The sequence below is a fragment of the Phyllostomus discolor genome, chromosome 1 (genome assembly GCF_004126475.2).
Source record: "Phyllostomus discolor isolate MPI-MPIP mPhyDis1 chromosome 1, mPhyDis1.pri.v3, whole genome shotgun sequence".
Classification (NCBI taxonomy): Eukaryota; Metazoa; Chordata; class Mammalia; order Chiroptera; family Phyllostomidae; genus Phyllostomus; species Phyllostomus discolor.
This window is the reverse complement of record NC_040903.2, coordinates 117,695,306-117,722,119: the sequence shown is the minus strand read 5'-3', so window position 1 is coordinate 117,722,119 and position 26,814 is coordinate 117,695,306. Positions and strand designations below refer to the sequence as shown.

General features: G+C 45.6%; 1 protein-coding gene and 1 pseudogene across 1 annotated transcript in view; one reads left to right on the top strand and one right to left on the bottom strand.

Moving 5' to 3' along the window:
* THSD4 (thrombospondin type 1 domain containing 4) overlaps positions 1-26,814 on the top strand; it is a 579,525-nt gene that overhangs the window by 99,735 nt on the left and 452,976 nt on the right. The window contains 2 exon segments of the mRNA XM_036028532.1: positions 21,793-22,160; positions 22,163-22,239. Coding sequence (XP_035884425.1) covers positions 21,793-22,160; positions 22,163-22,239 — 445 coding nt within the window.
* On the bottom strand, positions 15,020-22,666 carry LOC114492407 (annotated as a pseudogene).

The window sequence follows — 26,814 nt, the reverse complement described above, 5'->3', positions numbered from 1 at the left end:
TCACTCTCTGTTTCAGGTTTGAGGTTTGAGGCGAAGGCTGTTAGGGCTTAGATGTTTAAGAAACCGTTAGACTGTTATGCTAGGCAACTGAAAACTTAATGGGAGCCAGATAACAAATAAAACAAAACTATTCAGCCTTCCAACAAATATTTATTAAGCATCTACTATGTTGTCAGGCTCTGGGACAGACACAAAGGTATAAAAACCACGTTGGGGGTGGGGAGCTGAAGGTTCTTACTGACAGTCAAGAACAGCTGTTTGCAAACTATTTTTTTTAAAGCATAAGAATCCTTTGTGCAAAATCAGCCTTAGATGGAAGCTCACTTTGTTACAAAGGCAAAAGCTGAGCTGCTCTGGTTGAAACCTCAGAGACATACTATGAAAGCCTGGGATCTAGATCCCTAGGGAGCAGTGGTTTTTAACCTTGGCTGATTATTAGAATTCTTTGTCCATTTTTTAGAAATCTTGACACTCTGGTCACATCCCAAACCAACATCTGAATCTCTAAAGATTGTGCTCAGACATGGATATATTCCAAACAAATTTGGAAACCATGGGTCTGGAAGTATCTTTGGAACCTCAAATTTCCATGGAAAAGAATTTGGGAATCAAATTCTTTGATTTAAATTCTATTGAGCAGCAGAATTTACCAGGTTTAGTGAGCACATATCAGCACCACTTGCAGTGGTGGGGAGTCTTACTGAAAGTAGAGCTGTTCAGTCCCCACAATCTGCCCAGCCTAATGGGGATTCTGCTGTGGGGATCTGTGGTGTGACCTAGGTAATTTAATTTTAAGTTATTTTGACATACTCCAGAGTTTGAAACCACTGCTCTAGCAGATCAGAACGCATGTATGTAAATGCCTTCCTTGTGGGGCACTTTGGCACTTTGATGAATTATTGACTGCAATGAATATGACTACCATTTTGGAGCATGTCTTCTCTGCAGGCATTACATCAAATGCATTATAACGCAGGTCCCTCAGGCCCATGAGGCAGATACATAGGACCACACTGTGACACAGCTGCCTCAGTCCTGTGAAGTAGATACACAGATTCACACTGTGACACGGGTCCCTCAGTCCTGTGAGGTAGATACACAGATTCACACTGTAACAAAGTCCCTCAGCCCCAAGAGGTAGATACATAGATTCACATTTTATAAACAGGGAACCTGAGGCTCAGAAGAATAAAGTTAAATGCTCAAGATCACTGTTCTGGGTCAACTGAAGCAGAATTCCACGTAGATCTGTCCAAATCAGCCACTAAATTTTTTCTTCACTGTAATGGGTGTTGGAAATGGTTATTTGGCAGTCAGGTTGCTCACTCAAACAGGTATGGTGAGAAAAGCTGCTTAGAGATTGGACAGTTTGGGGCACATTTGAAAATGGATGGGATTTGGTGGTGAAGGCTTAAAAATAACTGCATCTCTTCCTCTCAGTGTTCACATTTCTTAATCAGGGAAATCTTGGCATCTAGTCTCAGGCACCAAAGGGGTTCAAAAAATTACAAGGCAGAGACCCAATTCTTGGGGCCCCAATACTCTGGCGGTGGATGAGTGGGAAGCCCGTGAAACACCGCCCGTGGTGGGAGACAGTCAAGGTGTGAGCGGAGCTCAGGAGGTGGGAATGCCTCGTGGGAGGGAGCCATCTGGGACGGCTGTGTAGGGCAGGTAGAATCGAACCCAACCTTGATGAATAAGTAGAATTTACTTACCTGGAATATATCTGCAAATTTGGGGGGTTCACTTACTTCCATATTAGACTTTTGTCTCATTAAAATGTACTTCAAATTTCACTCTGAAAAGCTGTTGAAATCATGTAGTATTTATTAGAGCTCTCTCAAGGATCCTGAACTTAGGAAAGTCACTAAACTTCTCTGAGCCTCAGGGGCTTTATCTTTCAAATGAGAGTAATAATAACACCTATCACATGGGATTGTTGCACAATTAAATGAAATAATATATTTATATTGTCTGGTTCATAGTAGGTGCTCAATAAACTGTAGCTCTAACTCCCATTATGGGTTTAAAGGCTGGGTGTTAGTGTGTTAGAGAGTCACAGTTAGAACTCTGGTTCTGCAGGAAGGATCAGGTGGAGAAGTGGGGCCACACAGTGAGCCAGGAACTGAGGTCCAGTCCAGAAGGGCACCCTGTCCTATGCCCTTTCTAGGTGTGGCGTGCTCAGAAAAGGGTGGCCTTTTCCCCGGATGTAGTCCGAGTACTGGCCACGTGGGGAGGCCCTACACTGGGGGTGTTCAACCTGCAGGTCTTGGCCAACAGACCCTAGGGCACCCAGTTAAGTCCTCCCTCTGTCCATGCCCAAGGCTGTGTCCCTGTGATGGCTGAAGGGGGAGGGGCGGGTGAGGAGGAGGTGTTGGGTGAGTCTGGCAGCATGTACAGCCGGGCAGCAACACACTCCTGTGACACTGAAGACTGTCCCAAGTAGAAGAGCCTTTCCCTCAGTCTCTGGAATGGAGACCTGAACACTGGAGGAAGCTGGAAGGAGTCCTGTTACTGTAGAACCTTCCCATTTGTAACACCACAACCAAATGGGTTTCTTTCTGTTCCTAAAATGTCTGGTGAAAACACCATCCAGAGAGAGTCCCTGCTGCCCAGAGTCGAAGCACATAACCTCACAGAAACATGTTGTAAATGTCTACTGGCCAGTGTAACCCAGCTTCCACAAAGTCAGGGTGTGAGGGCACTGCCCACTCCTCCTGCGGAGTGCTGCCCGTACCGTCCTCACCACTCTGGTCGCCAGGGAGCCACTACCAGGCAGGCATTCCTGCCAGGGGGCCTCCTTCCTTACTCTTGCCTACGGTGGCCAGTTTTCCTGATCATCACACCTGTGAACTGGCTGGAGCCTGGAGGGTGGGAGACTCGCTGGCTTTCATTCAGAGCTCTTCAAGAGGCAGAGCATTCCTCCTCTCCACCAGTGAGCAGTGCCATGTCCACAACTTCTGTCTCCTGGAGACAGTTGTGGGAGCTGGGAAATGAAAGTCACAACTGTGTAAGTCATGGCCACTGTTTCCACGAGGTGGAGTGTGGCATAAATCTCAGGTGTCAGAAAGGTTGCCGAGGGAGGGCTTCCTAGAACCTTGTGGAGATGGGGAGCTGGTTTCAGGTTAGGAGGGAATTTGCCTGCATCAGGGATGTTCTTACAGAGGCTGTGCCGACCAGCACCCCAAGAGCACTTAGTGCTCAGTTTCCACTTACTGTTTTTCTTTGAAATATTGGTTTTATTTTTGTCTAGTCTATTAGCCATACCCTCAGATGTTGAGGTAGGGTGTGGGTGCAGAAGCTAACACATCTTGAAAGGCTGTGTGTTGCATGATAGCGAAGAGTTCGGCCCTGGAGCTGATAGATCTGGGTTCTCTGCCCAGCTCTGCCACTTACTAGTCTTGTGTCCTTTCCCTAACGGGGATGGTAACCCCGCTTCACCTGCTTCACTGGGTTGCCATGAATTAAATACTTCCCACACAGTGCTCAGCACCGTGACTCATATGCACTCGGTGAACGTGGCAGACTGCTTTCCATGTGCCGGGACACTGGGAGCCCAGAGCTGGAGCAAATTCTCAGGCAATCAAGATAACTCTGTGGTAGAGACACTTCCTTTAAACAGGAGTTTGCATTTCTCAGGTTGAAAACAGCTAGAAAGTACTTGTAATGGGCAGGGGATGGCAATGCTTTGGTAACACAAGAAGCAAAGTCTTCTTTCCTCAAGGGACTCACGCTGGGGGTCGAAGACGAGCAAATGTGCATTTCTAAGACCAAGTGCTTGCAGCCATCTGTCTTACGAGGGGTGCTCTGGGAGTGGGAAGGGGGAGAGAGTGGGGGTGGAGGAGGCCAAGGAAGGCTTCACAGAGGAAGTGATGACTGCGCTGAGCTTTGAGGAAGAAGGAAGGATTTTAGCAGAGCCCAAGAGTGAGGAGGGCATTCCCCAAAAAGCAAACTGCAGGGGTGGCGCCCTGGATGCATGAGTGAGCCTCACGTTCTATAAGGCAGAAGCGGTCTAGTGGGTCTGGGGCATAGGCTGCCTTTGAGGGTGTGTCCAGGCAGGACTGGGCAGTCACCGGCCTCCTTTCTAAAGTGGGACTGTGGAGCAGCCCTAGGGGGGCAAACTAGAAATTCTCTGAGACAGATGTTCCCATGAGCATGGAAAGCCAGCTCTTTGCTGTTTTAAAGCTAGATAATGCTTTCGGTGTATAGTCAGTCTAAATCTCTCCTAGTGCCCTTGTGATTTTCAGGACATTTGGCTGTGCCACATCTCATGAAGTGAGCATTTACTGTATGGGCAGCGAAGACGTGCCCTCTAATTTTGCAACAGGTGTGTTAGCTTGCCATTGATGGTGTAACTCTTACAACAAATTTAGTGGCTTAAAACAACCCAAGTTTATTCTCTTGCAGTATAGAAGTCAGAAGTCTAAAATCAAGATGTCATCCGGGCTACTTCCTCCTGGGGGCTCCAGGGGGAAATTCATGTCCTTCCCTTTTCCAGCTCTAAGAGGTTGCTTGTGTTCCTTGGCTCCTGGGCCTTTTCTCTGTCACCTCACTCTCTTCTGCCATTTGCTTTTTCTATAACTTTCACCTGGTGATCTCATTCTTATGAGGACCCTTGTGATCACACTGCACCCACTTAGGTAACCCAGGGCCCTATCTCCAGCTCAAGATTCTCAACTTAACCACACTTGCAAAGTACCTTCACTACATGAGGTAACATTCATATGTTCTAGGGATTAGGATGTGGACATCTTGGCTGGCAGGAGCATTATCCAGATGACCATAATAATGCTTGCATTTTGAAGTCTTCAGAATACCCAAGGTGCTCTGGCCGGGTAGCTCAGTTGGTTAGAGCATCATCCTGATATGCCAAGGTTACAGGTTTGATCTCCAGTCAGCACACAAACAAGAGGCAACCAAAGAATGCATGAATAAGTGGAACAACAAATCTTGTTTCTCTTTCTCTCTCAAATCCATTAAAAAAATGCTAAAGCAATAGCACAATGTTTATGCTAGCAGGACCACTGGCCACTTTGCCACATCACATCTACTTGTTGTCCAGGGGAAATGTAGCAGTACTTCCCCCTTAAAGAAGAAGAAAGCTGTGCATCCTGCCCTGCCTTTCAGTGTTCTTTGGGCATTGATGTTAACCAAGACCAGTGCCACTAATGAGCTTACAGATAATAGATGCCTGAGGCAGCTGCATGGGATAAAGAGCCTTGCATCCCAAGTTCAGAGTCCAGGGTCCAGTTCCCAACTCTCACCAGTGTTTTCATCTTGGGCAGGTCACCTCATTTCTCTGGGCCATAGATTACATGTTTGTAAAAATGGAAATCTATTCCATTAGTTTATGTCTCTTGCTAGTTATTGATGCATTATTGTGGCCCAATTGCTGTTTTAAATGTTCCCACCACCATCTGTCATCCCAAATACTGGAAAGGGAAGAAGGTGGCTGGGAGATGCAGCCCTCAGATGCACTTTCAATCACGCTCTACAAGATGATGGATATCCTTCTCTCCAGATGCATCGACATCACTGCCCTTCAGATCCCTCTGTTCAGACTTCTGTCTCATAACGTGAGTTTTCCTAAAAGTATCATCGACATGTCTGACCTTCTCTTTTGTCTCCCCCTGAGCCTTGGCCCTTTTCTGTTGGAAGCATTCATGTTTCTTACCTCAAAAAAAGCCCTGGACTTGGAGTCATTAGACCCCACTTCCTGTCTCAGTACTACCATTTGCCTGCTGGATAGCCTTCGGGAATCACTTAATCTAGACCATAAAATGTACATAATTATATGTGCTCTGTCTACCACAGAGTCTATTGAGAGGGTCAAGTGAGGTAATAGCTGTAAAAGTATTTTAAAAATATATAAGACACTGTTCAAAACCAACATAGCTGATTATTTTATCATTGACCATACATATATATTATTTTTGAGTTTTAGAGCCTTGTGTCTTTTTCTGTAACTTCTTGTATGAGTGTGCACGTGCATGCCTATGAGTGTCAGCGTGCACATGTGCAGTGTGTGTGTGCACATATGCATATGTTTGCACAAGCATGTGTGTGTTTTTGCTTGAAAGGGCTGTTAGTTTTGTAACAGGACAGACAGATCAAGCTTAGATCACAGGCTTAGTCGCCCTTTCCTGCCTCCCCAGGGAACTGTCCCTGGCTGCTAGTAGGAATCATTTGTTTTTTTAGCTCCTCCTTTCCTGCCCACTTTCTTGGAGGCTATTTGCATTTCATCATTAATAACTCTGGAGCAATATGTTATTTCTGTCCTGGGGGCCCCTGGAGCCCCATGGGCTCCATGATGCAGGATAAAAAACTTGTTGTTAATTAAACTTCACAAAGCCACATGCTGGTTTCCTGACCTGCATCAGATACCTGGGGAGTCTTGTTACACGCAGGGGGGCAGAAACCACATGGCAAAGAGAAGGGAAATCTTTGGCTTTGTTTGTGTTTCTCCTTGGAAAATCTCCCTGGCAATCCTGGGCAGTTAGCAGAGAAAGCAGGTACATCTGTTTGAAATGTATACTTCACATTTTTGGTGTTTTTTTTGTTTCTTCCTGCAAGGGAAGTTTCATTTCTTTACCTTTTGAAGCAGGATTTCCACTTAGTCCCTGAATTGTTTGACAAGAAGTTACCTGTTGATGCTAACCAGATAAACGGGGTTTTAATATGCTTTGGTTTCTAAATCGGAAATCCTAGCCCTGTTCAGTGGGAGTTTGCAGCGGAGCTGGGCCCACTGGTATGTACATTTCTGCCTGTAGGTTAGGAAGGATTGGAGCCAGATTTTAAGCTTGAGTTACTCTGATCTCAGACAAGGCTCCAAAGAGCCCTTGTTCATTTCTTGTGGCATTTCATTAAGTGTCAGAAGTATTTCATTAGTTATCAGAACAAAGATCACATTTGCCATAAGAATGCTATGTTGAACCTCCTCCAAGTCATTCATAACTCTGGGTTCCAGAAGAAAGATATGATGGGCTATGGAAAAAGCCTGACTGCAATATGTGTGTCCCAGAAGGGGGATCTCGGCTTTGCATCTGAGACCCCTAGGACTTCCCCTTGGATGCATGCCTGGTGGCAGCCTGACATGCCTTGTAGTAAGGGTGGGAGCCGGGACGTTTCCTGTATGTGCAGGTTACTGTCATTTCCTTATCTTCCTTGCACACATTGCGGACTCATTTGTGTTAATAACGATCATTTTATAGCACCTACCATGTGCCACATCACTCACATGTGCACTGTTTGAGCCTCAAGCAGCCTCATCTTATAGTTGGCACTGAGCCGTAGCATCCTGCTCCTGGAAGGAGCAGAGTGGAGCCTGGATGCAGGCTTGCCTGACCCCAGCATCCCCTCTCTGCCTGCTGCCACTCTGAGCTTATAATGTGGGTCCAGGTAATTTACTTGTGTGTGAGAGGGTTTGGGGACAACTGCTGTGGCCTCCCTGTTAGGTCTCATGGTAAGTGCTAACAGCCTCCCTTTCTCACCCATCCTTAGACCCTTTCTCGGCCATATGTAGTTCTTTTGGCTAATCTCTATTAACATTAACAAGTTCATTCACAGCTGATGTTCACTGAGGGTTTACTGTGTAGGAAGTTGAATAATGCCCACCGTCCCCCACGCCCAAGATATCAGAGTCTAATTCCTGGAGCCTGAAAGTACAAATTTATTGGAAAAAGGACTATGCAGATATCATCAAGGATCTTGATATAGAGATTATTCTAGGTTATCGAGGTGCACCCTAAATGCAACCATGATTATCCTTGTAAGAGACAAGCAGACAGAGAGTTGACAAACACAGAGGAGAAGGTGATGTGAAGATAGGTTAGAGCTTGGAAGATGCTGCTCTTGAAGAATGGGGTGATACAGCCAGAAGCCAAGGAATACTGGCAGGGCCAGAACTGGGAGAGGCAAGAAGACAGATTCTTCCCTAGAGCCCCCTGAGGGAGCATAGCCCTGCCAACAACTTGATTTCAGCCCATTGAAACTGACTGGAACTTCTGGTGTTCAGAATTGTGAGAGAATGAATTTCTGTTGTTTTAAGCCACCAAATTTGTGGTAGTTTTCTGTGGCAGGCCTAGGAAACTGATGCTCTGTGTGTAAGACTTGGAGCTAAATCTCAAAAGACTCTCAGACATAAAGTATCTGTATCATCCCCACTCCGCCCCCTTCTTTTCTATGAGAGGAACTTTGCTGTTAGAGAGAGAAGTGATGAGCCTCAGGCCCCAGCGGTGGTAGATTGTAGGATCTGAACTAGAGTCTGCCCCAAGTTCCTGTTCTTAACCCCTGTTATTATCTCTTCCTGCTCCCAACTTTAATCTTACCTCTATGCCCCATAGGTCAGGCCAAGATCAAGATTAGGTCTTGTCCCTAGAGCCTTCTTTTTCCTCTTCATAGTCTGACCTCCAGAAACGCATTATTTTCTTTATTCTCTCATGAATCTTCTTCATATGGAAACATTTGTGGTCCCTTGTGGCCATGTGGGCCCAGCAGCAGTTAACCTAGATTCTCTTTTCCTCGGAGATTGGAACACAGTTTTTTGTAGACTAGTGCTAAAAACATTTCTTTCTGGAGTTGGAGGGAAACAATAATTTCACCCCCTGTTTTCCAGTAAATTCTCATTCTCAACAGCCCATCCCTATAATGCTCTGTGAATGGCATTTAGTATTTATAAGCTGTGCTGTATTGCAGCTGTTAAGCTCCTTAAGAGCTTACCATTCATTCATTCAGTAACATTTGTTAATATCACAATAATATTCATTCACACAGGCTTACTAGCTTAGACAGGTTGTTTAATGTCCTTTACTCTCAGTTTCCTTATCCATAAAATAGGAGTAAGGACCCCCTTTGCTTTGTGCAGTGACGGTTAAATGGGATAACATAGAGGAAATATTTGGCAGGTGTTCAGTAAGTTGTTGCTGTCCGAACACTGAATTTATTTAAGTATATGATGCTAAATACTTTGAGGGATGGGCTAAAATTCTAGAACAAAGTCCTCTTTCCTTCAATTAACTAAGGGTGACAGACTTACACCTAAATCACTGCCTCTGGTGCAAGGGAGAAAGGTATGCATCATTTTCACACATGATTATTATACTTAAATGTTTCATGTTTATGACAGAGATAAAATGAAGTGATATATGGTAAGTGGAATATAGAAGGTGGTATAAAATTCAGAGTTGGGAGACATCCAGAATATGAGAGAAATACTATTGCTTCCCCCATGGGCCTTTCACATAAAGAAATAAATGCAAGTTGCATTTTAATTGTTATTACTGTTGCATTAATGAATTCAGCAGAACTTAACAGAAAATAGTCCTTCAGCTTCCTTCAGCTTGTTGGGGTCAGCCCCTGGGTGGGGGGCACAGTTGGAGAGTCCCCAGAGGAGAGGGGTTAGGAGCTCACATTTGCTCAGCACCTGCCCCAGCCAGGCACCGTGCCCCACGGGCAGTCTCATTTGGTTTCCCTGAGCCCCTGTGGCCCTGGAGGGCTGCTCAGGTTCAGATTACAACCCATGCCAGCAACAGGTTGGACTCCCATGAGGGCTGCTCTCAGTGACACTGGGGAAATGAAAGCATTTACTGTTCTTTCATGAAAAGCCTGCTTGGTAGCACTCAGCCCACGTTCAGCTGGATGCCTCTGCAGTGACCTTCATGTGTCAAGGTTACAGGCTTTTGTGTCTCTCAACTTTGCAACAGTACCACCCTCATGGTAACCACCATTTATGGAGTGTCCCTGAGGGCCAAGCTCTGTGCTAGGCACTTTACCTGTACTGTTTCATTTCACCCATGTGAAAGCCAGCTGAGGTAGGCATGGTTCTCTCTTTTCACTGCTGGGGATGAGTGAGGGATGGGGAGTGACTTAGCTGTGATGACACTGGTAACCTGTGGCTGACCCCACCTGCTTGCTGGAGCGCCTAGTTTCTTTCTGCCATTCCACGTTACTGCCCCTGCCCAGTTGACCTCTTACCCTCCTCACCTTCTGGGATGCCTTGCCCAGCCGCAAAGGAAGGTAGGGCTCTCACCTCTTTGTTCTGAGTTCTCTAATATTGGCTCAGCCTGAACTGGAAATGTCTCTCTGTTGGACCTCCACCAGCCCACTATTCACCTTTGTGTGACTCCCAAACAAGATGCCTCTTCCTCTGACCAGATTCATTTCCCTGCTGGCGAGGACACACTGGATTTCAGCACCCAGATGTCCCTGCACAGTGAATACCTGCTCTGCTGTGAGTGGCATTCCCTGCAGCCTCCAGACACCACTGCTTTCTGTTGGTCTGACAATCTGTTCCCTGGTAGCCCACTACTTGTCTCATTCCACCTCTCAGGCCCACCTGGAAACACAGGACCACCTCAGATGCACAGTGAGCACTTGTGATGACTTGTCTCATTTTCAAACACCATCCCCCAGACAAGGAGAAGGAGCCTGATGGCAACAACTGGAGTCAGAGTCCAAGTCGTCTCCGCAGGTTCCTCATCCCAGACAGACGGGTCAGTTCTGAAGGCTGCTCCTCAGTCTTATTTTAGGATTGTGTGGGGGCCACCCCCGTGGACCTCACCTCCTGGGAGACTAGTGGGTGGGTCACTGTGCATAGGTATTTTTGAAGCTTGGCTTCCAGTTGCAAAAAGGGCCTTTGAAACTCATAGTCGCTCCAAAACCACCTTTCTGCTTCCCTTGCTAGGTTGCCTGCCTCTTGATTCCAGGTGGTATTCCTGAATCTGTTGATGAAAAGATCTCTTTCCTTCTCTTATTAGTACAAATTCATCACTTCTGTCTGTATCCCACTCTTTCCTCTCCCTCCCCAACTTATAAGCCTTTGGGATCCTCCTCCTCTGAAGGCTCAGAGCAAACTGTCAGCTGATTCTCACACTGGTCTTTAGACATAGGTCTTAAATCCTTCTTGGGATCAGCAGTTAGAACTGGGCAAAATGGCGAATGTATATGACAGTGTGCCACACAGTAGGCAACCAAGAGAGCTTTTGTTTCCATCATCTTAATTTTTGTTTCCCTAAGTGGTTAGTTTTCCTCTTATCTTCTGTAGACACCAGATGATTGATTGCCTGGAACAGCCTTGGCAGCAGTTTCAGTGTTCCTGAACTTCCCAGGAGACAGATGCACTCAACCTAAACCATTTGCTCACGGCCTCTTTGAACTTAGCACATGCTCTCTTTTCTCCCTTGGCAGGTGAACATAATGGAACAGGGAGGGTTTTAGGAACATGGGGCTCTCTTTCCAGTTTCAGGCTGCAGATTACTTTTGATTCCATTTACCTGGGATCCTGTGGCTCCTCCATAAATGCAGGTTTCTTCCCTTCAGCTACTGTTGCATGCCCACCCTCCTGTGACCCCTATTTTCCTCCCCTGGAATTCAGGCTCTTTGGTCACTCTAGGTGGCCAATGGCTCCTGACTTTTAATTTCACCAGCTCCCTTTGCTGCCCACCCATATAACTGGGCTGTCTGACTTCTTGCTTATTGGAATCAGAGCCTTTTTATCTCTACTGGCAGAGCCAGAGAGGTAGACTTACTGAACCCATCGGTTAGATATTGCTGAGCAATAACTATGGTCTCATATTTGTTACTTCAACAAACCTTCACAGAGTGCCTCTGGTTCTGGGTCAGACCCACTGCTAGAATCGGGGGATCGTGCACACAGGAGTAAGAAACTGGCAAGCCTTGCCCCAAAGAACGGGAGGACTTGTGAAGGAGCCAAGCCTTTCACTCAACAACGGTCCTGTCTGGACATGAGGCTACTGATGGCCTTTGTTGATCTAAAATCTTTCTGGGAGTTTATGACTTTTCAGTTATTGATGGTGATATTTCAGAAGAATATTTTGTCCCCAAACTATTTCTGTCCCCTCAGTCTTTGGGACTTACAGCCTGTTTCTGAGTGAGTATTTTGTGTCCAGTCACAATGCCTGTGTATTTAAGTTTAAGTGTACTGACTTGGTTTCTCTTAGTGGCATTGCCTGTACAGTAGACATGGCTTCAGACAGTTCTGATGGCAGACTCCTGCATTTGCTTCTTATGGCCCTCCCACATCCACAGTTACATTTTTAAAAATTCAGTGGAAAACAGGTTAGTGTTTTTCATATTCTTTCATTATATTGAAATCCTGTGCAGAAGGCAAAAAATTTTTTATGGTGGCACAATAGGATAAGAACTGACAAATGAATCTGCTGCCTTCCACCAGTGGAAGTCTGCTTCCCAGAGGGAACTCATGGCCCATTTCATTTTGTGTCAGTTCAGAAGTTGTGTTCCTGCATCCAACATACATATGCATATCTTTTTTCCTGTGTGGTCTTCGGTGTCGTGTTCTTTTTCACTTAACCATATTTTGGAGACTGTTCTCTATCGGTATATACATCATGCCTCACTTCTCCTTAAACAGATGCATCACTCTCCACGTGTACTCTGGGTAGTTTCCATAATTTAGCTCACTCGTTATTCTATTAATGATGCTTCGGCTCCGCTTCAGATTTATAATTTCTCTAAAAATATATTTTATTGATTATGCTATTACATTGTCTCATTTACGTCCTTTATTCTCCTCTGCCCTTCACACCCCCTTCCACCAGCACTGCCACTTTTGGTTCATGTCCACGGGCGTACGTATAAGTTCTTGGCTTCTATATGTCTATATATTCTTAACCTTCCTCTGTCTATTTTTCTACCTACCACTTATGCTACGTCTTCTCTGTACCTTTCCCCCTCTCTCCCCCTCCCCTGCTAATAACCCTCTATGTGTTCTCCATTTTTGTGATTCTGTTCCTGTTCTAGTTGTTACTTAGTTCATTTTTTTTGGTTGTTCATAGTTGTGAGTTGGTTGCCATTTACTGCTCATATTTCTGAGCTTCTTTTTCTTTTTTTTTCTTTTTTTTAAATTTAAAAAAAAATTCTTTTTATTTTAATCATTGTCAAGTTACAGTTTTCTCCCCCCTACTCCCATTCCAGCCCACCCACCCCAACCCTCCGCCCTTCCCCCCCATTACCCCCACCCTAGTTTTGTCCATGTGTCCTCTGAATTTGAGCTTCTTTTCTTAGATAAGTTCCTTTAACCTTTCATATAATAAGGGCTTGGTGATGATGAACTCCTTTAACTTGACCTTATTGGGAAGCACTTTATCTGCCCCTTTCCATTCTAAATGATAGCTTTGCTGGATAGAGTAATCTTGGATCTAGGTCCTTGCCTTTCATGACTTGGAATACCTTCTTTCCAGCCCTTTCTTGCTGTATGGTCTCTTTTGAGAAATCAGCTGATAGTCCTATGGGAACTCTTTTGTAGGTAATGGTCCCCTTTTTCTCTGCTGCTTCTAAGATTCTCTCCTTATTTTTAATCTTGGGTCATGTAATTATGATGTGCCTTGGTGTGTCTCCTTGGGTCCAACTTCTATTTCCTTTGCCATATTGGGCAAGTTCTCCTTCATTATTTGTTTCAATTCTGCTCTTCCCTCTCTCCTTGAGCACCCCTATTATTTAGATATTGGAATGTTTAAAGTTGTTCTGGAGGCTCTGCAGCCTCTCCTCATATTTCTGAATTCTTATTTCTTCATTTGGGTCTGGTTGAATGTTTCTTCCTTCTTCCAAACCATTGATTTGAGTCCGGGTGCCTTTCCTGTCGCTGTTAGTTCCCTGTACATTTTCCTTTATTTCACTTTTTTTAAACATATATTTTATTGATTATGCTATTACAGTTGTCCCATTTTCCCTCCTTTATTCCTCTCTGCCCTGTACACCCCTCCCCCCTGCATTCCCCCACTTTAGTTCATGTCCATGGGTCATACATATAAGTTCTTTGGCTTCTACATTTTCTATACTATTCTTACCCTCCCCCTGTCTATTTCACTTTTCATAGCCTTCATTTTTTCCTCTATTTGCAACCATACTCAACCAATTCTCTGAGCTTCCTGATCACCCCAGTGTTTTGAACTCTGCATCTGATAGGGTGGCTATCTCTTTGTTTGCTTAGTTGTATTTTTTCTGGATCTTTGATCTGTTCTTTCACTTGGGCATTTTTTTTGTTGTCTCAGCGCACCTGTTTCATAGTAAGGGCAGAGCCTTAGTTGTTCACCAGGGAGGGAAACCACGTTGCTGATGCTTTGTCCATGGGGGATGGGTCCCAGGAGTGGAACAGTGCCGCTTGCTCTGCTATTTGCTGGTTTTCAGTTACTTCCCCCACTACCCACAAGCAAAATTGGGCCCTTCTGGTGCTGATTCCCGTGTGGGTAGGCTTGTTGTACATTCTAGGACCCTGTGGGTCTCTCCAGCGAACTCTCCTGTGAGGCTGGGAGTTTCTCTTGCTCTGCCGCCCTCAACCCCCACAGATGTTTTCAGTCAGAGGTTTGAGGTTTTATTTCCCCCCGCTGGACCCTGGGTTTCGAGGTCTGTCTTGCTCCCCAGTTTTTCTCCTGGTTTATCTGTGTGTGAATGTGGGACCGCCTTGTCTGCAGCCGCCGCCTCTTACCATGAGTCCTCTCCACCCTGGGCTGCCCTTCTCTGCCCCCTCCTACCAGTCTGGTATGAATGTTTCTTTCTTTAACTCCTTGGTTGTCGGACTTCCTACAGTTCGATTTTCTGCCAGTTCTGTAGTTTTTGTTTTTAAATTTGTTGTTGTTCCTCTTTTGGTTGTGCGAGGAGGCCTAGTGTATCCACCTACGCCTCCATCTTGGCGGAAGTCCCAGATTTACAATTTATAATCATACTCATATATGTGCAAGATGCGATTGATTTTGGTATAGCTGGCATGGTTCCTGAGCCCTATTTCTGTTGCTACAGGAAAACTACCAATTCCAGGAAACTCTGGTGCTCAACATATCATATTAAACATGATCAACTCAGGGTTTATAGTTGGTTCAGTCAGGATTCTTGCCCCCCTCCCTGGGTGACTTGAATCCGCGTGAGGGGCTTCTGTGCCGAGTTGGTGAGGGACAGGCTGTCTGCTCTGCCTCACTGCTGCCTTCTTCCTCTGCTGCCACCATCTCCACAAAGACCCTTTTACATCACCCAGAGCATACATGGGGGCCCTCCTTTTCACTTCCCTCCCATGCCCTGGTCAGGGGCCAGGCGGGATGTGGGCTTCCCCACAAAGCTTGGTGGGTCCCTCCTGTCTCAGGCTCCTAAACAGATCTGGAGTGTCTATGGCTTCCCACCTCAGGCCAGATCTCTGGTGACTGCCTCTCAGTCCTTCCTCGTCTGCCTGCTTGGCGAATGTTTAATTCCTTTAGTTTGAGGAAATACTTCCGAGGCATAGCACCTTCTTCATTTTCTCTGGTACAAACCGTACAGTGCTGTCCGTGCCTCAGACTTTGGCTTGTGACAGACAAAGCTCTAGTTTTGCAAATTCTAAAGAGACCTGTTTCCTTTTTTGGTGCTGATATTTGGTTTTCTCTTCTCTGGCTGTAATCAAGGTTATTTGGGAGGCACCGTTGGGTGGGCGTTGGTGGGGGAGGAGAGGTTGCTGAAACACGTAGTTCTACTAGGGTTGTTTCAGGAGTCCCACCTGCTCAACAGGGCCGCACTGAGGACCTTGAGCCCTCGTTTCTGTGTACATCTGTAAGCACTTGAGACGATAATTCCTACTTAGGACTCCTATGGCTTAGTGTCTTTTTAACATGTCTATGAAAACCTCTTTAAAAATGCATTTGGTCATACTAATGGATTTTGGAAAAAGCATTTTACTTGATAATTGCAAGTTACATCTCCCTCCCCTTCTCCAAACTTAAAATGCCACTTGGAAATGCCTTGTTTCCTCATGAGAGGAGAGGGAGGGACAATGTGGCATTTTGGAGGCAGTATCTGCATTTGTGAGTAGGGGCCTGTGATGTTTGCCTTCTTATTCCCTCAGGCCTATCTTCAGTGCTAAGACTGGCCAGGTAAATTTGCCTCAAAACACTGGCTGAGTAAGAGTTTAGTTTTGGCATATAATGTCAGTGCAAAGTGCAAATGTGACACGAAGGCTCCCTTCAAATCAGTGTAGACTATTCATTAGATATAGTGAGATTCCGTAGGTTCTTTGATTTTCTCAACAGCCTCTAGTGCAGGGGCACCATCCACTTTGGTTCTCTGAGCTGTCTCAGGAATAAATCATCTTTCACCCTACTAGCTTCCTTCCCGTCTTCCTGTGGGGAATTGATGTCTGTTTACCTAACAACTCAACGCAGGGACCTGGCTGCAGGGAATGCCACCTTTGTAATGCTGTAAAACCCCAAATCCCAAGCTGAAGCAGTGTGAGCAGGGGCAGCTGAGTCAGGGTTCCAACGGGCTGCTGGCTCAGGTGGCTGGGCTTCCTTGCGGGCGGCTCCCTGGGCTGCTGCTCTGAGGGATACCCTGGCCCATGTGCAGTTCATGTTAGCACAGCTGAGAAAGGCTGGCCCTCTCACAGAGACTTGACTGAGCTCTAAGGGAAAACAAAGGGATAAAAATGGAGAGTGTAAGAAATACAAACACTTGGCTTCCGGAGAGCAGGGTCTTACTCTGTTTGGTTTACTCTGTACTGGAAACTAAGGAAAGAGGTTTGATGCCACCTCCTAGCTGCAAGCAGACAGACAGCCTCACCTGGTGGCTTTCCAGCTCTGACAGGCATGCATGGAGCACCACGGACCTCTTAATTCTTCCCCTTAATTCCTCCCTGAGAACTCGTTAGAAATGCACATTTCAGTCCCACCCCAGATCTGAATCAAACTTTGCATGTGGTGTTCAATGACCATTTGAGCAATTTAAATGAGATTTCCAGGTAATCTGTTGCTTGCTTAAGTTTGAGAACTACTGAGATGGAAAATATAAGAAGAATTAGAGGTGAGCAAAGAGGATGAATTTTGGCCTGAATGTGTTGAGTTTTAGATTTCTGTGAGGCTGCCAAGGTGTGCACCCAGGACCCACAGCATCAGCATCACCTGGGAGCTTGTTAGAAATGCATAATCAGAGGCTGTACTTTGACAAGATTCCCAGGGGACTTTCACGCACATCACAGGTGATAAGCGACTCTAGTCTGGAGAAGTGGTCCCCAGCCTTTCTGGCACCGGGGACCAGTTTGGTAGAAGACAATTTTTTCATGGACCAGGGAATAGGGGGATAGTTTTGAGATGATTCAAGCGCACTACATTCAAGCTCACCTCCTGCTGTGGCCGGTTTCTAACAGGCCCGGACCGGTACCGGTCTGCGCCTGGAGCTTGGGGACTCCTGGCCTAGAGGTTAGTTGGGTCTGTGCGGTTGACTTTCAGGAGAGGGGTTTGGACAGGGAATAGAAATATGGGTGTTGTCAGTTACGGGTGATGGTTTTGGATGACACATTTCTAGTGTTCCTGCCTAGTTAGGAGCCTGGATGTGGAATCATCACACTGATTAGCATTAACATCACAAAGCTGCACAACATCACACATAATGAACCCCTGGATGGCAGCCAGCATGCTGTGAGGAAAATATTTTATGTGTTTATTACCCTCTCCAAAATGCTATTTGCAGCCATTATCTCAAGAAACAACAATTTCCGTCAAACCCATGGTAGGTCACTGGGGGAGCTGGGCCTGGGCCTGGTGCCAGAACGCTTGCTGTGGCGTTTCGCCCGTGAGCCGTGCCGTCGGGAAGGGGCTCTGCATCTACATATGTCATCAGGGCGGGGAGTGTGGACAGGCAGGAAAACGTCACACACAGTGCACAGTAGATGTTCATAGAAGTTGCTCGGTAAAGGTTTGCGTGTTAAAGGTTGTGGAGATAAATGATGGAAAACATGACAGAAACTGCTTTTAGATTTAAAAAATGTGTTCCTGTTAGTAACCTCCATGTGATCTTTACAACATCATTGTCAGTAGATAAAATCGATATTATTCATGTTCTCATGTAAAAATACATCTTTATTGAGATAAATTAACATACCATAAAAATTCACCATTTGAAGTGTATAATTCAGTGGTTTTTAGTATATCCACAAGGTTGTACAACCATCGTCACTATCTAATGGGCAACCACCAGTCTACTTCCTGTCCCTGTGGAGTTGCCTCTTCTGGACAGTTCATGTAAATGGAAGTATACAAAACATCCCTTTTGTGTCTGGCTCCTTTCGCTTAGAATGTGTTCAAGGTTCACCTGTATCATAGTGTACATGAATGCTTCATCCCTTTTGTGGCTGAGTAGTATACTACTGTTTTGTTTGTCTGTTCTCACTTGAAAGGCATTTGGGTTAAGATTTTGTGTGGACATATGTTTTCATTTCCGTGGGTATGTACCCAGGATTGGAATAGCTGGGGCACATGGTAACTCTACATTTCATTTTCTGAGGAACGTTCAGATAATTTTCCAAAGTGACTGTACCATTTTTCATCCCCACCAGGAATGTGTGAGGGTTCCAGTTTCTCTACATCCTCTTCAACACTTTTACTATCTGTCCTTTTTCTCATAGCCATCCTAGTGGCTATACTCCTATTTGTAGGTAAGAAAACTGAGGGCACAGTTTTTTCCAAAGTCTGTAGAGCTGTTAAATGGCCAAGCCAGAGCATTTTTTAAAAGCAAATACTTGCATCATGCATGCTCTATGCTAGTCATTATTTAAGTCTGTTGCTCTTAGTTGTTTACTGTTTGCAACAACCTATGAGAAAGATGCTATCATCATATTTATTTATAAACTGAGGACTGGGCTAGGGCGAGGCCTTTAGGTAAAAAATTTCAGAAGACATTGCTCTCAGGTTCAACCAGAATGTACTGGACACTACATGCTTCACTGGCCTCATCCTAGCCTTGGACCTGTTTGAAGAAACTGAGGCATCAGAAGACTGAGTAATGTTTTCAAAGGTTCAGTACATACATAAGTACATTAGTAAGTAGCAGGGGTGGGATATAAACCCAGGAACCCTGGCTTCAGAGTCCAAGTTGTTCATTAACTACTGTGTCACACTGGCATGTATATCTTTGATCTTCAAACCAGGCTTTTCCTGTTTCTTTCTTCAGGCTTCACTTTCTGGAATTAGAACTTTGACAATAGGGGAGGCCATAGTAAAATTCTGGCAATGGGTTATGGGAAGACCAAGCAGAACTAATCAGCTTAACAGCCCCCCAGGCATCTACCGCATGGACCCCTGGGAGGGTAACTGGCCACAGGGTTGCCCTCGGCCACATCTGTGCTTATTATCCCAACTATGCATAAATCTGCCTGGTTCATGTAAGCTGCTCTGCAAGTGGCCTGGTGGGGAGGAGGCCATTGTGAACCATCAGGATGATTAGCTCTGACCAGCTGTGAGGGAAACACACGTCCTTGTGGCCAAGTGGGGACGACCCTGCTGTGTGTCCAAGTGTTCCGAGTCAAGTATGCAGAAATCACATCTCTCATGGTCATACCCTAACTGACTGCTCATTCTTTTTAGTCTGATTCTCAGAATCAGCTTGTCATTTGTTTACAAATGGTCATCTTTCAAATAGTGTTGCTATTCGTGCGTTTTGAATGGTTCTCCCACTTGGACAGAGCCTCCCAGAAGGCCGTGCAAATACAAAAATATACATTTGCACATTTGCACATGTATGCATTACCCCCTCAGGAGTGATGGGCAGCCTTTGAAAAGATGCTTATACAAGTCCTCAGCCACCAGCAGGTGCTCCACCTCCTCTGCCCCCAAGGGCTGAGGGCCAGTCAGCCCTCACGGGCTGAGCTGCAGCATGCAGTATGGCCTGGGACAGCAAAGTTTTTATAGATGTCACAAACTCAGAGATTTTTGTTTGTTTTTACTTTATTCCTATATTTCTTCAATAACACGATACATTTGGCTGTTGAATTTTCACCATCTTGTTTGGAATTTCAATTCTCTCCCATGACTGTTTCTCAGAGCTGGGGGTCTGTGGACCAGCAGCCCCAGCACCACTTGGGAGCCTGTAGCAAATGCAGAACCTCAGGCCCCACCCCAGACCTCGAGTCAGGACCTGTCTCTCAGCAAGATCTGCCGGTGGTTCCTGGGCACATTCAAGTTGAGAAGCCCTGCTCACATCCCTATTTCTGTTACCTTCAGCTGGGGGTCTCCACCCAGTATTTACTTTGAGGCTAGAAATTTTGGTAGGCTTTCAGATCTTTCAAAAAAAAAAGACACCCATATACGCACACAGAGAAATTCTTTCCTTTGCGTTTGCATGATGTCATTCATTTTACCTGGCCTGCATGAGAAAGAAAAACGCAAATTACATTCAAGTTATACATATTTTTAAGACTGACTTCTTAAATGCATCTCTTAAAGCCGCATGCTGGATCCCTCATCATTAACAGAGTCCCAAGTGTTGCCAAGATTAATTGAGAAGTGCCTAAAGGCAAAATAAGCACTATAGCATAGTTTAATTCAAAGCCATATCAGCTAAGAATGAAGGTACAATTAGTGATAAAGATGTTAATAATTAGTTGTCTGTTAAATTTTATATTCAGTGGTTATGTATAGTGAAGAAAGAATTTCCTCATGAGGGCAAAAATTAATGTTTCACCTTGATTGCTATTTTAATGTGCTTATTTTAATGGGGCCATCTTGTAGAAACCCTTGGGCACCTTTCCAGTTTTACATAAAAGTAGAATTAATTATTATGGAAGCATATAATTTTAGAGCTGGAACGACCTTCGCAGTCATTTAATCCAGTTTAGTCATTTTACAAATAAGAGTTATATGACTTACTTAAGTCCTTCCACAGAATATTGGAACCTGTGCTCCCCAAGTCGCAGACTAGTGGTGGCGAAACCTTCTCAGATCCCTCCAGACCACAGTGCTTCCTCTTGCCTCAGCGTTCCCAAAGCACCGTTTCGGCAATGCCTCCAAGGCCTTTATCCTGCCCTGCGTGATGTTCTAGTTGCTTTCATTTGTAAGGCTGAAGTCTCGGGAACCCCTTGATTCATTTTTGTGCTTCTTTCCCACTCCCTTGTAATGCAGACAGTTGTTGTGTGGCACGTTTACACGCAGTGTGTGCTGGAGCTGATTTGCCCCTCCTCGCTCCAGCGGATTGTGTCTCCATGATGGCAGCCTGGAATTGGCCATGGTGGGGGTATTTATACTATGGAAATGAGAAAATGCTACAACTTTACCCCCTGTGGAATGCCAGTTGCCAAGCACTTCCAAACACACCATTGTTTATATGATTTTCATAAGGTTTCACAAGGCAACAGGTCTCGACAAAATCCACACGGATAGGAAGATGGCCGCTGACCTGCTGTTTGACACGGGTTGCCTGGAGAGTGATGGAATCTCCAGGTCCTGAACCTCCTCTCATTTCTTAGAGATTAAGTTTGACCCAGCACAAGTCAGGCCCAGGACTGCACTAGAATTTGGTTGCTTAGCTAAGTTCTGCTTACCTGGAAAAGCTATTTGGGCATGAATGGTATGGAAACAGGGTCTGAAATATCAGGCATAGTTGAGTGAGAAAAATCCCCACAAACTATATCAGAAAAAAAAAAGAACAGGAAGTTACTATGGCTAAATTACAATTATATCTTATACTTCTCAAAAAACCTTCCGTGGCTCCCTATAACCCATGCAAATACCCAAACCCCCTGATATAAGTTACATACTGACCACAGCTTACCATCCTAACCCCATTTTCAACCCCTGACATCACGCACGGCTGATTTCCCTCCTTCATCCCACCTTCCAGCCTCTGCAGAGCCTTGTTCCAGCCCCACACCACTCCCTGCTCTGGGAATGCCCCCCCTACCTCCCTGACGCACTGTAGGCTCTCTCCCAAGCTTCCATTTCTACCCAGTCCCTCTACTGTGTACCAGAGCTTCTGGGTGAGCGTGACAATTCCCTTGACTGTTCATCTCTCCTCTTATGTGTCTCTCTGTAGCAGCAGGACCCGAGGTCCCATCGGCCCTGGCAAGTATGGCTATGGGAAGGCCCCGTACATCCTACCACTGCAGACGGACTCCGCACACTCACCACAGAGGCTTCGGAGGCAGAAGCCCTCGTCCCGGCAATCCAGGTCGCAGGGAGCATCTAGTCCTAGCCATGGCTATAGCCCACCAGCCCGCCGGGCCCCCCACCATGGACCTCTGTACCAGAGTGACAGTGGCCCTCGTTCTGGACTACAGGCCTCAGAGACCTCCATCTACCAGCTCCCTTTGACCTATGACCAAGGCTTCCCTGCAGCTTCGAGTCTCTTCCACAGCCCAGAGCTTAGCAGCAGCCACACCATGGGGGCCCCCAGGGCAGCCCAAGCTTTTCCCAGCCAGCCCGGTCTGCAGCCATCTCTTGCATTGGGGCCTATCGCCAGTACAAGCTGTGCAACACCAACGTGAGTACCCCGCCAATCTGGGCCTGTACGGTGGCTGCTCTTCCTTCCCGTTGGATGGCGGTGAACTTGTGGAAGACACAAAGCATGGCTTTTCTAGGCCGTGTTTTTGTATTTTGTAATTTTGGGGGTTTGAGGGTGCAGAAAGGAGGAAAAAAGAAATAAAAGGGAAAATATTGCTATGGAAAGATGAGAAGTCCATTCATTAGTTACCTGTTTTATGGATTAACTAAAACATCCTTATTTCTTACGCAGTTGGTGTCTTACTAGGAAGATAGGTGTGGCAAATCCCATTCCAAAGTACATGGTCAGAATAACTAGTAACCACCACTTGTTTTCCACTGAAGATGGCAAATTCTGCCCCGGGTCTTCCTGACAGTAACTCCTAGGGACCACAGAGACTGGGAACCCCCAGGCTCTGTCCCAGCATAGCGCTGCTGGAAGCTCTGCAGAAGGGGCAGAGACCAAAGGGCGGAGGAGGTGGCGGTACCACACCAAGTCCTCCTTTTTTCACAACCTCGTTCCCTTGCATGCTGGGCTATGCTATGCAGTTTTTCAACCTTCCTTCCTTCCCATTTCTCTCCATTTATGCTCCCCATCTACTTTTCTTTTTTTATAAGGTTATGCCTTCAGTAACTTGTGAATAACTTCTTGAATCACTTATTGACAACTTATTGCTGCATATGAAACAACTTCCAAATTCTCAGTGTCTTTATGTGAACAATATTCTCCGATCAGGGGTTGTGGGTCAAGTACAGTTTGGCTAATTTAGGGGAGCTGGTGGTGGCGCCAAATAAGTGGGAGTTTGGGGCATCTGACTAGCATAGGTATCTTCCAGTAAGTTTCCCAGGGGCTCCGTGCTCCTCCAGGCACACACACTTTTGTTACTGGATCTCGAGGAAGACTGTTAGGGAGTTGCCTGCTGAAGATTCCACTGCTAATGAGTAGCGAAGGAAATTATAAGTGGCAACTTCTAAATATGACCAAATGTGATTTTTTAAAAAAATATCAGTATAGAGACTACATATAAAAGAAAAAGGAACAGAGTGTGTGTAAAGGTTAAATTTCCAAGTTGCCATATTTTTTATTAATAATTTAATCAGCCTTAATACTCTGTTACTCAGTAACAGGACAGCTGTTATATATTAGCTTCAATTTCCTCATTAAAAATATATTTCCTGCCATAGAGTCCATAGAAATGACTTAATTTGTGATTTTAATAATTCCTCTGAATGCCTGGAGTGCTTTTTAGCCTGTTCTTACACTGACAGACTTCAGCAATTATTAATTTCTGTAAAGCAGTAATTTTTCTAAAGCCATTACTAATCAGTCAGCTGGTGAGTCTTAAGTGAGTGTCACTGCTTGTCCTGTACCAGACCAGGCGCCCTGGCAGATCAAAGGACAGCCATATCATCTGCCTCATGGAGTTGTGAGGATCATCAACAAAAAGAAATACTAGTGTCTGTGATTAGACATGGTCCCTGTTCTTGAATACCCACTACAATCCTTTTAAAACGAAATGAATTCGTTTCCAGTGAAGAGCACATTCTCCCATCGACTGGTCTGTTTCTTAATTTTAAAGACGAACTCAATCATAAGGAGAAAGGAAAGGCAGAGGGCATTTGGCATGTATGTGGACCTGGTATCTACTGAGCATTCCTTCCACTTAACCTACATTTTTTAAGCCATGCTCCTTTCGCCAGACCCATGCTGCCAGAAGCAGGGTTGTCTCTCCCCATGTGTCAGCCGTGGCTCCTCTGGGTCCTGCAGTAACTCCACTACTGAGGAGACTGAATTGCAATGAATCTTTAAATATCCTTGTGAATTTATGATATCTGCTGTCATTTTGGAAATAGGCAAAACAGTTTCTCAAACCCAAGACAAAGAAATAATACTAAAAAATGTCGACAAAGGATCGTGCAGGTGTAATTGCCTTCTCTGCTGTAACATTTTGCTGTGCCCCCGCCCCCCCCCCACACACCACCCCACCCCCCCCCCCCCCCCCCCACCCCCCCCCCCCCAGCACACCCTATCACCCCCCAGCCACACCCTGCTTACTCCTTTTGGTAAGCATTCCTTCAAGGTCCTGTTACTGCACATCTTTTATAAGCCCACAGCTTCTTGTGATCTGGGCCATACCCTATGGCACTTGTTTTTTTAAATTACTTTTTATTTTCAGTTATACTTGACATATTATATTAGTCTCAGGTGTACAACCCCATGATTAGACACTTATGTAAATTACTAAGAGATCATCCTGATAAATCTCATACTCATCTCCCACTATACATAGTTATTAGAATATTGCTGACTGTATTCCCTGTGCTGTACTTGACACCCCCAGGACTGTTCTGCAGCTACTGATTTGTACTTCTTAATTCCCTCAGCTCAGTCACCCAGCCCCCCAACCCCCCTCCCATCTGGCAACTGTCAAAATGTTCTCTGTATCTATGAGTGTTTCTGTCCTGCTTCTTCATATTTTTTTATTATTTTTTTAGATTTAGTTGATAGGTATGTATTTATTGCCATTTTATTGTTCATATTATTTATCTTTTTTTCCTTCTTCTTAAAGGAGACCCATTAACATTTCAATAATACTGGTTTGGTGGTGATGAATGCCTTTAGGTTTCTTTGTCTGGGAAGCTCATTATATGTCCTTTGATTCTAAATGATAGCTTTGCTGGGTAAGTAATCTTGGTTGTAGTTCTTGCTTTCCATCATTTTGAATATTTCTTGCCACTCCTCTCTGGCCCACAAAGTTTCTATTGAGAAATCCGCTGGCAGTTAATCCCCTGTAGTTAACTAACTGCTTTTCTCTTGCTGCTTTTAAGAGTCTCTCCTTGTCTTTAACATTTGCATTTTAGTTATGATGTGTCTTGGTGAGGGTCTCTTTGGTCTCATCATGTTTGGTACTCTTTGCTTCCTGGACTTGTATGTCTATTTCCTTCCAAGCTTAGGGACGTTCTCTGTCATTTTTTAAAATAAGTTTTCAATTTCTTGCTCTCTCTTTTCTCCTTTCGGCACCTCCATGATATGAATGTTGGCATGCTTGAAGTTGTCCCAGAGGCTTTTTACATTATCCTCAGTTTTGGTTTCTTTTTTTTTTTTTCTGTTCTGCTGGTTGCTTTCTGCTTCCTTACATTCCAAATTGCTGTTCTGATCTTGGCTTCATTTACTCCAGTGTTGATTCCCTGTAAATTATTCTTCATTTCAGTTACAGTATCCTTCATTTCTAGCTGGTTCTTTTTACGGTTTCCATGCCCATTTTCATGCTGCTGACGTTCTCACTCAGTTCCTTGAGCATCGTATAACCATTGTTTTGAGCTCTGTGTCTGGTAGTTTGTTTGATTCTATTTTATTTAGCTTTTGTTTTTCCTGGAGACTTCTGTTCTTCATTTGGGACCTGTTTGTTTCCACATTTTGGCTGCTTCCCTGTGTTTGTTTCTATGTATTACGTAGAGCTGCTACATCTCCCAGACTTGGTAGAGTGGCCTTATGTAGTAGGTGTCCTGTGGGGTCCAGTGGCTCAGACTCCACAGTCACCAGAGCTGGGCTGTGTTCTTTGATCATAGTTGAGCCTTGATTGCTTTGGCATTCATGGATTGACCCCAGGCTGATTGGCTTCAAGGACCTGCTGTGGGAGTCGACCCTAAGGAGCAGGACTTGCTTCAATGGGACTTTGGTGCTCACCACGTCTGCCCCTTGAGTCTGTCACTCCTGAAGGTGGGAGGGTTATAATCTGGTGTGGGCTAAAGCTGTCCACTAGGTGCTTTGCCTCTGGGGCCTCCTGGGAAGTTCAAGGTCATCCATGTCTTGTGCCCTGCCTAGGATCACCCAGCCTGAGGTACAGAGTGATCTGTAGATGGCTGCTACTTGTGCTGGGCTTGGATGTGTCCAGAAGAGGTCAAGCTGTGAACCAAGTCTGGCTGCTCCTCATGCCAGCCTGGGGCCACTTAGCAAGAGGTACAGGGTGTGCAGAGGCCAGTTGCTGCTTGTTTGGGAGATTTTTGGAAGGTCTGAGGCATGAGGCAAGAGAGGCCATTTGTACGGAAAAGCCACTGGAAATGGCTTGGGTGGGCCTGAAGTTGGGTCGGGTGGGTTCTTAGGGGATCACCAGAGCAGGGTAAACAGTGTCAGCCAGTTTGGTGGAGGCTCAGATATGGTGTCCTACCCCTGATGTCTTAATGCGGGGAGGGCTCAGAAAAGGAACAATGGCCTCTGCCAGCACTTCTCTCTGGGAGAAAGCTGTCCCCCTCCTCAGCTCTCACCCTGATGCCAGACGGTTCTGTTTCTCCATATGCCCCTGGTGCCTTTCGAGTTACGCTGCAGTGCTGGAGATCAGAGCAAGTGAGTCCGAGTGAGTTCACACAGGGCCCTTTAAGAGGAGCTTCCTGGGCCTCCAGAAGCCCTCTGACTCCCTCAGCTTTAATCCCCAGTGGGTTTTACAGCTCTTCCTGGCACTGGAGCCATGAGCTGGGGGCCAGGGCGGGGGCTGGGGCCCTTCGCACCTCGGGGGAGATATGTAGCTGAGATGTCCCTCCGACTATAAACCGCCACACGTGGGTGTGGGACCAGGCT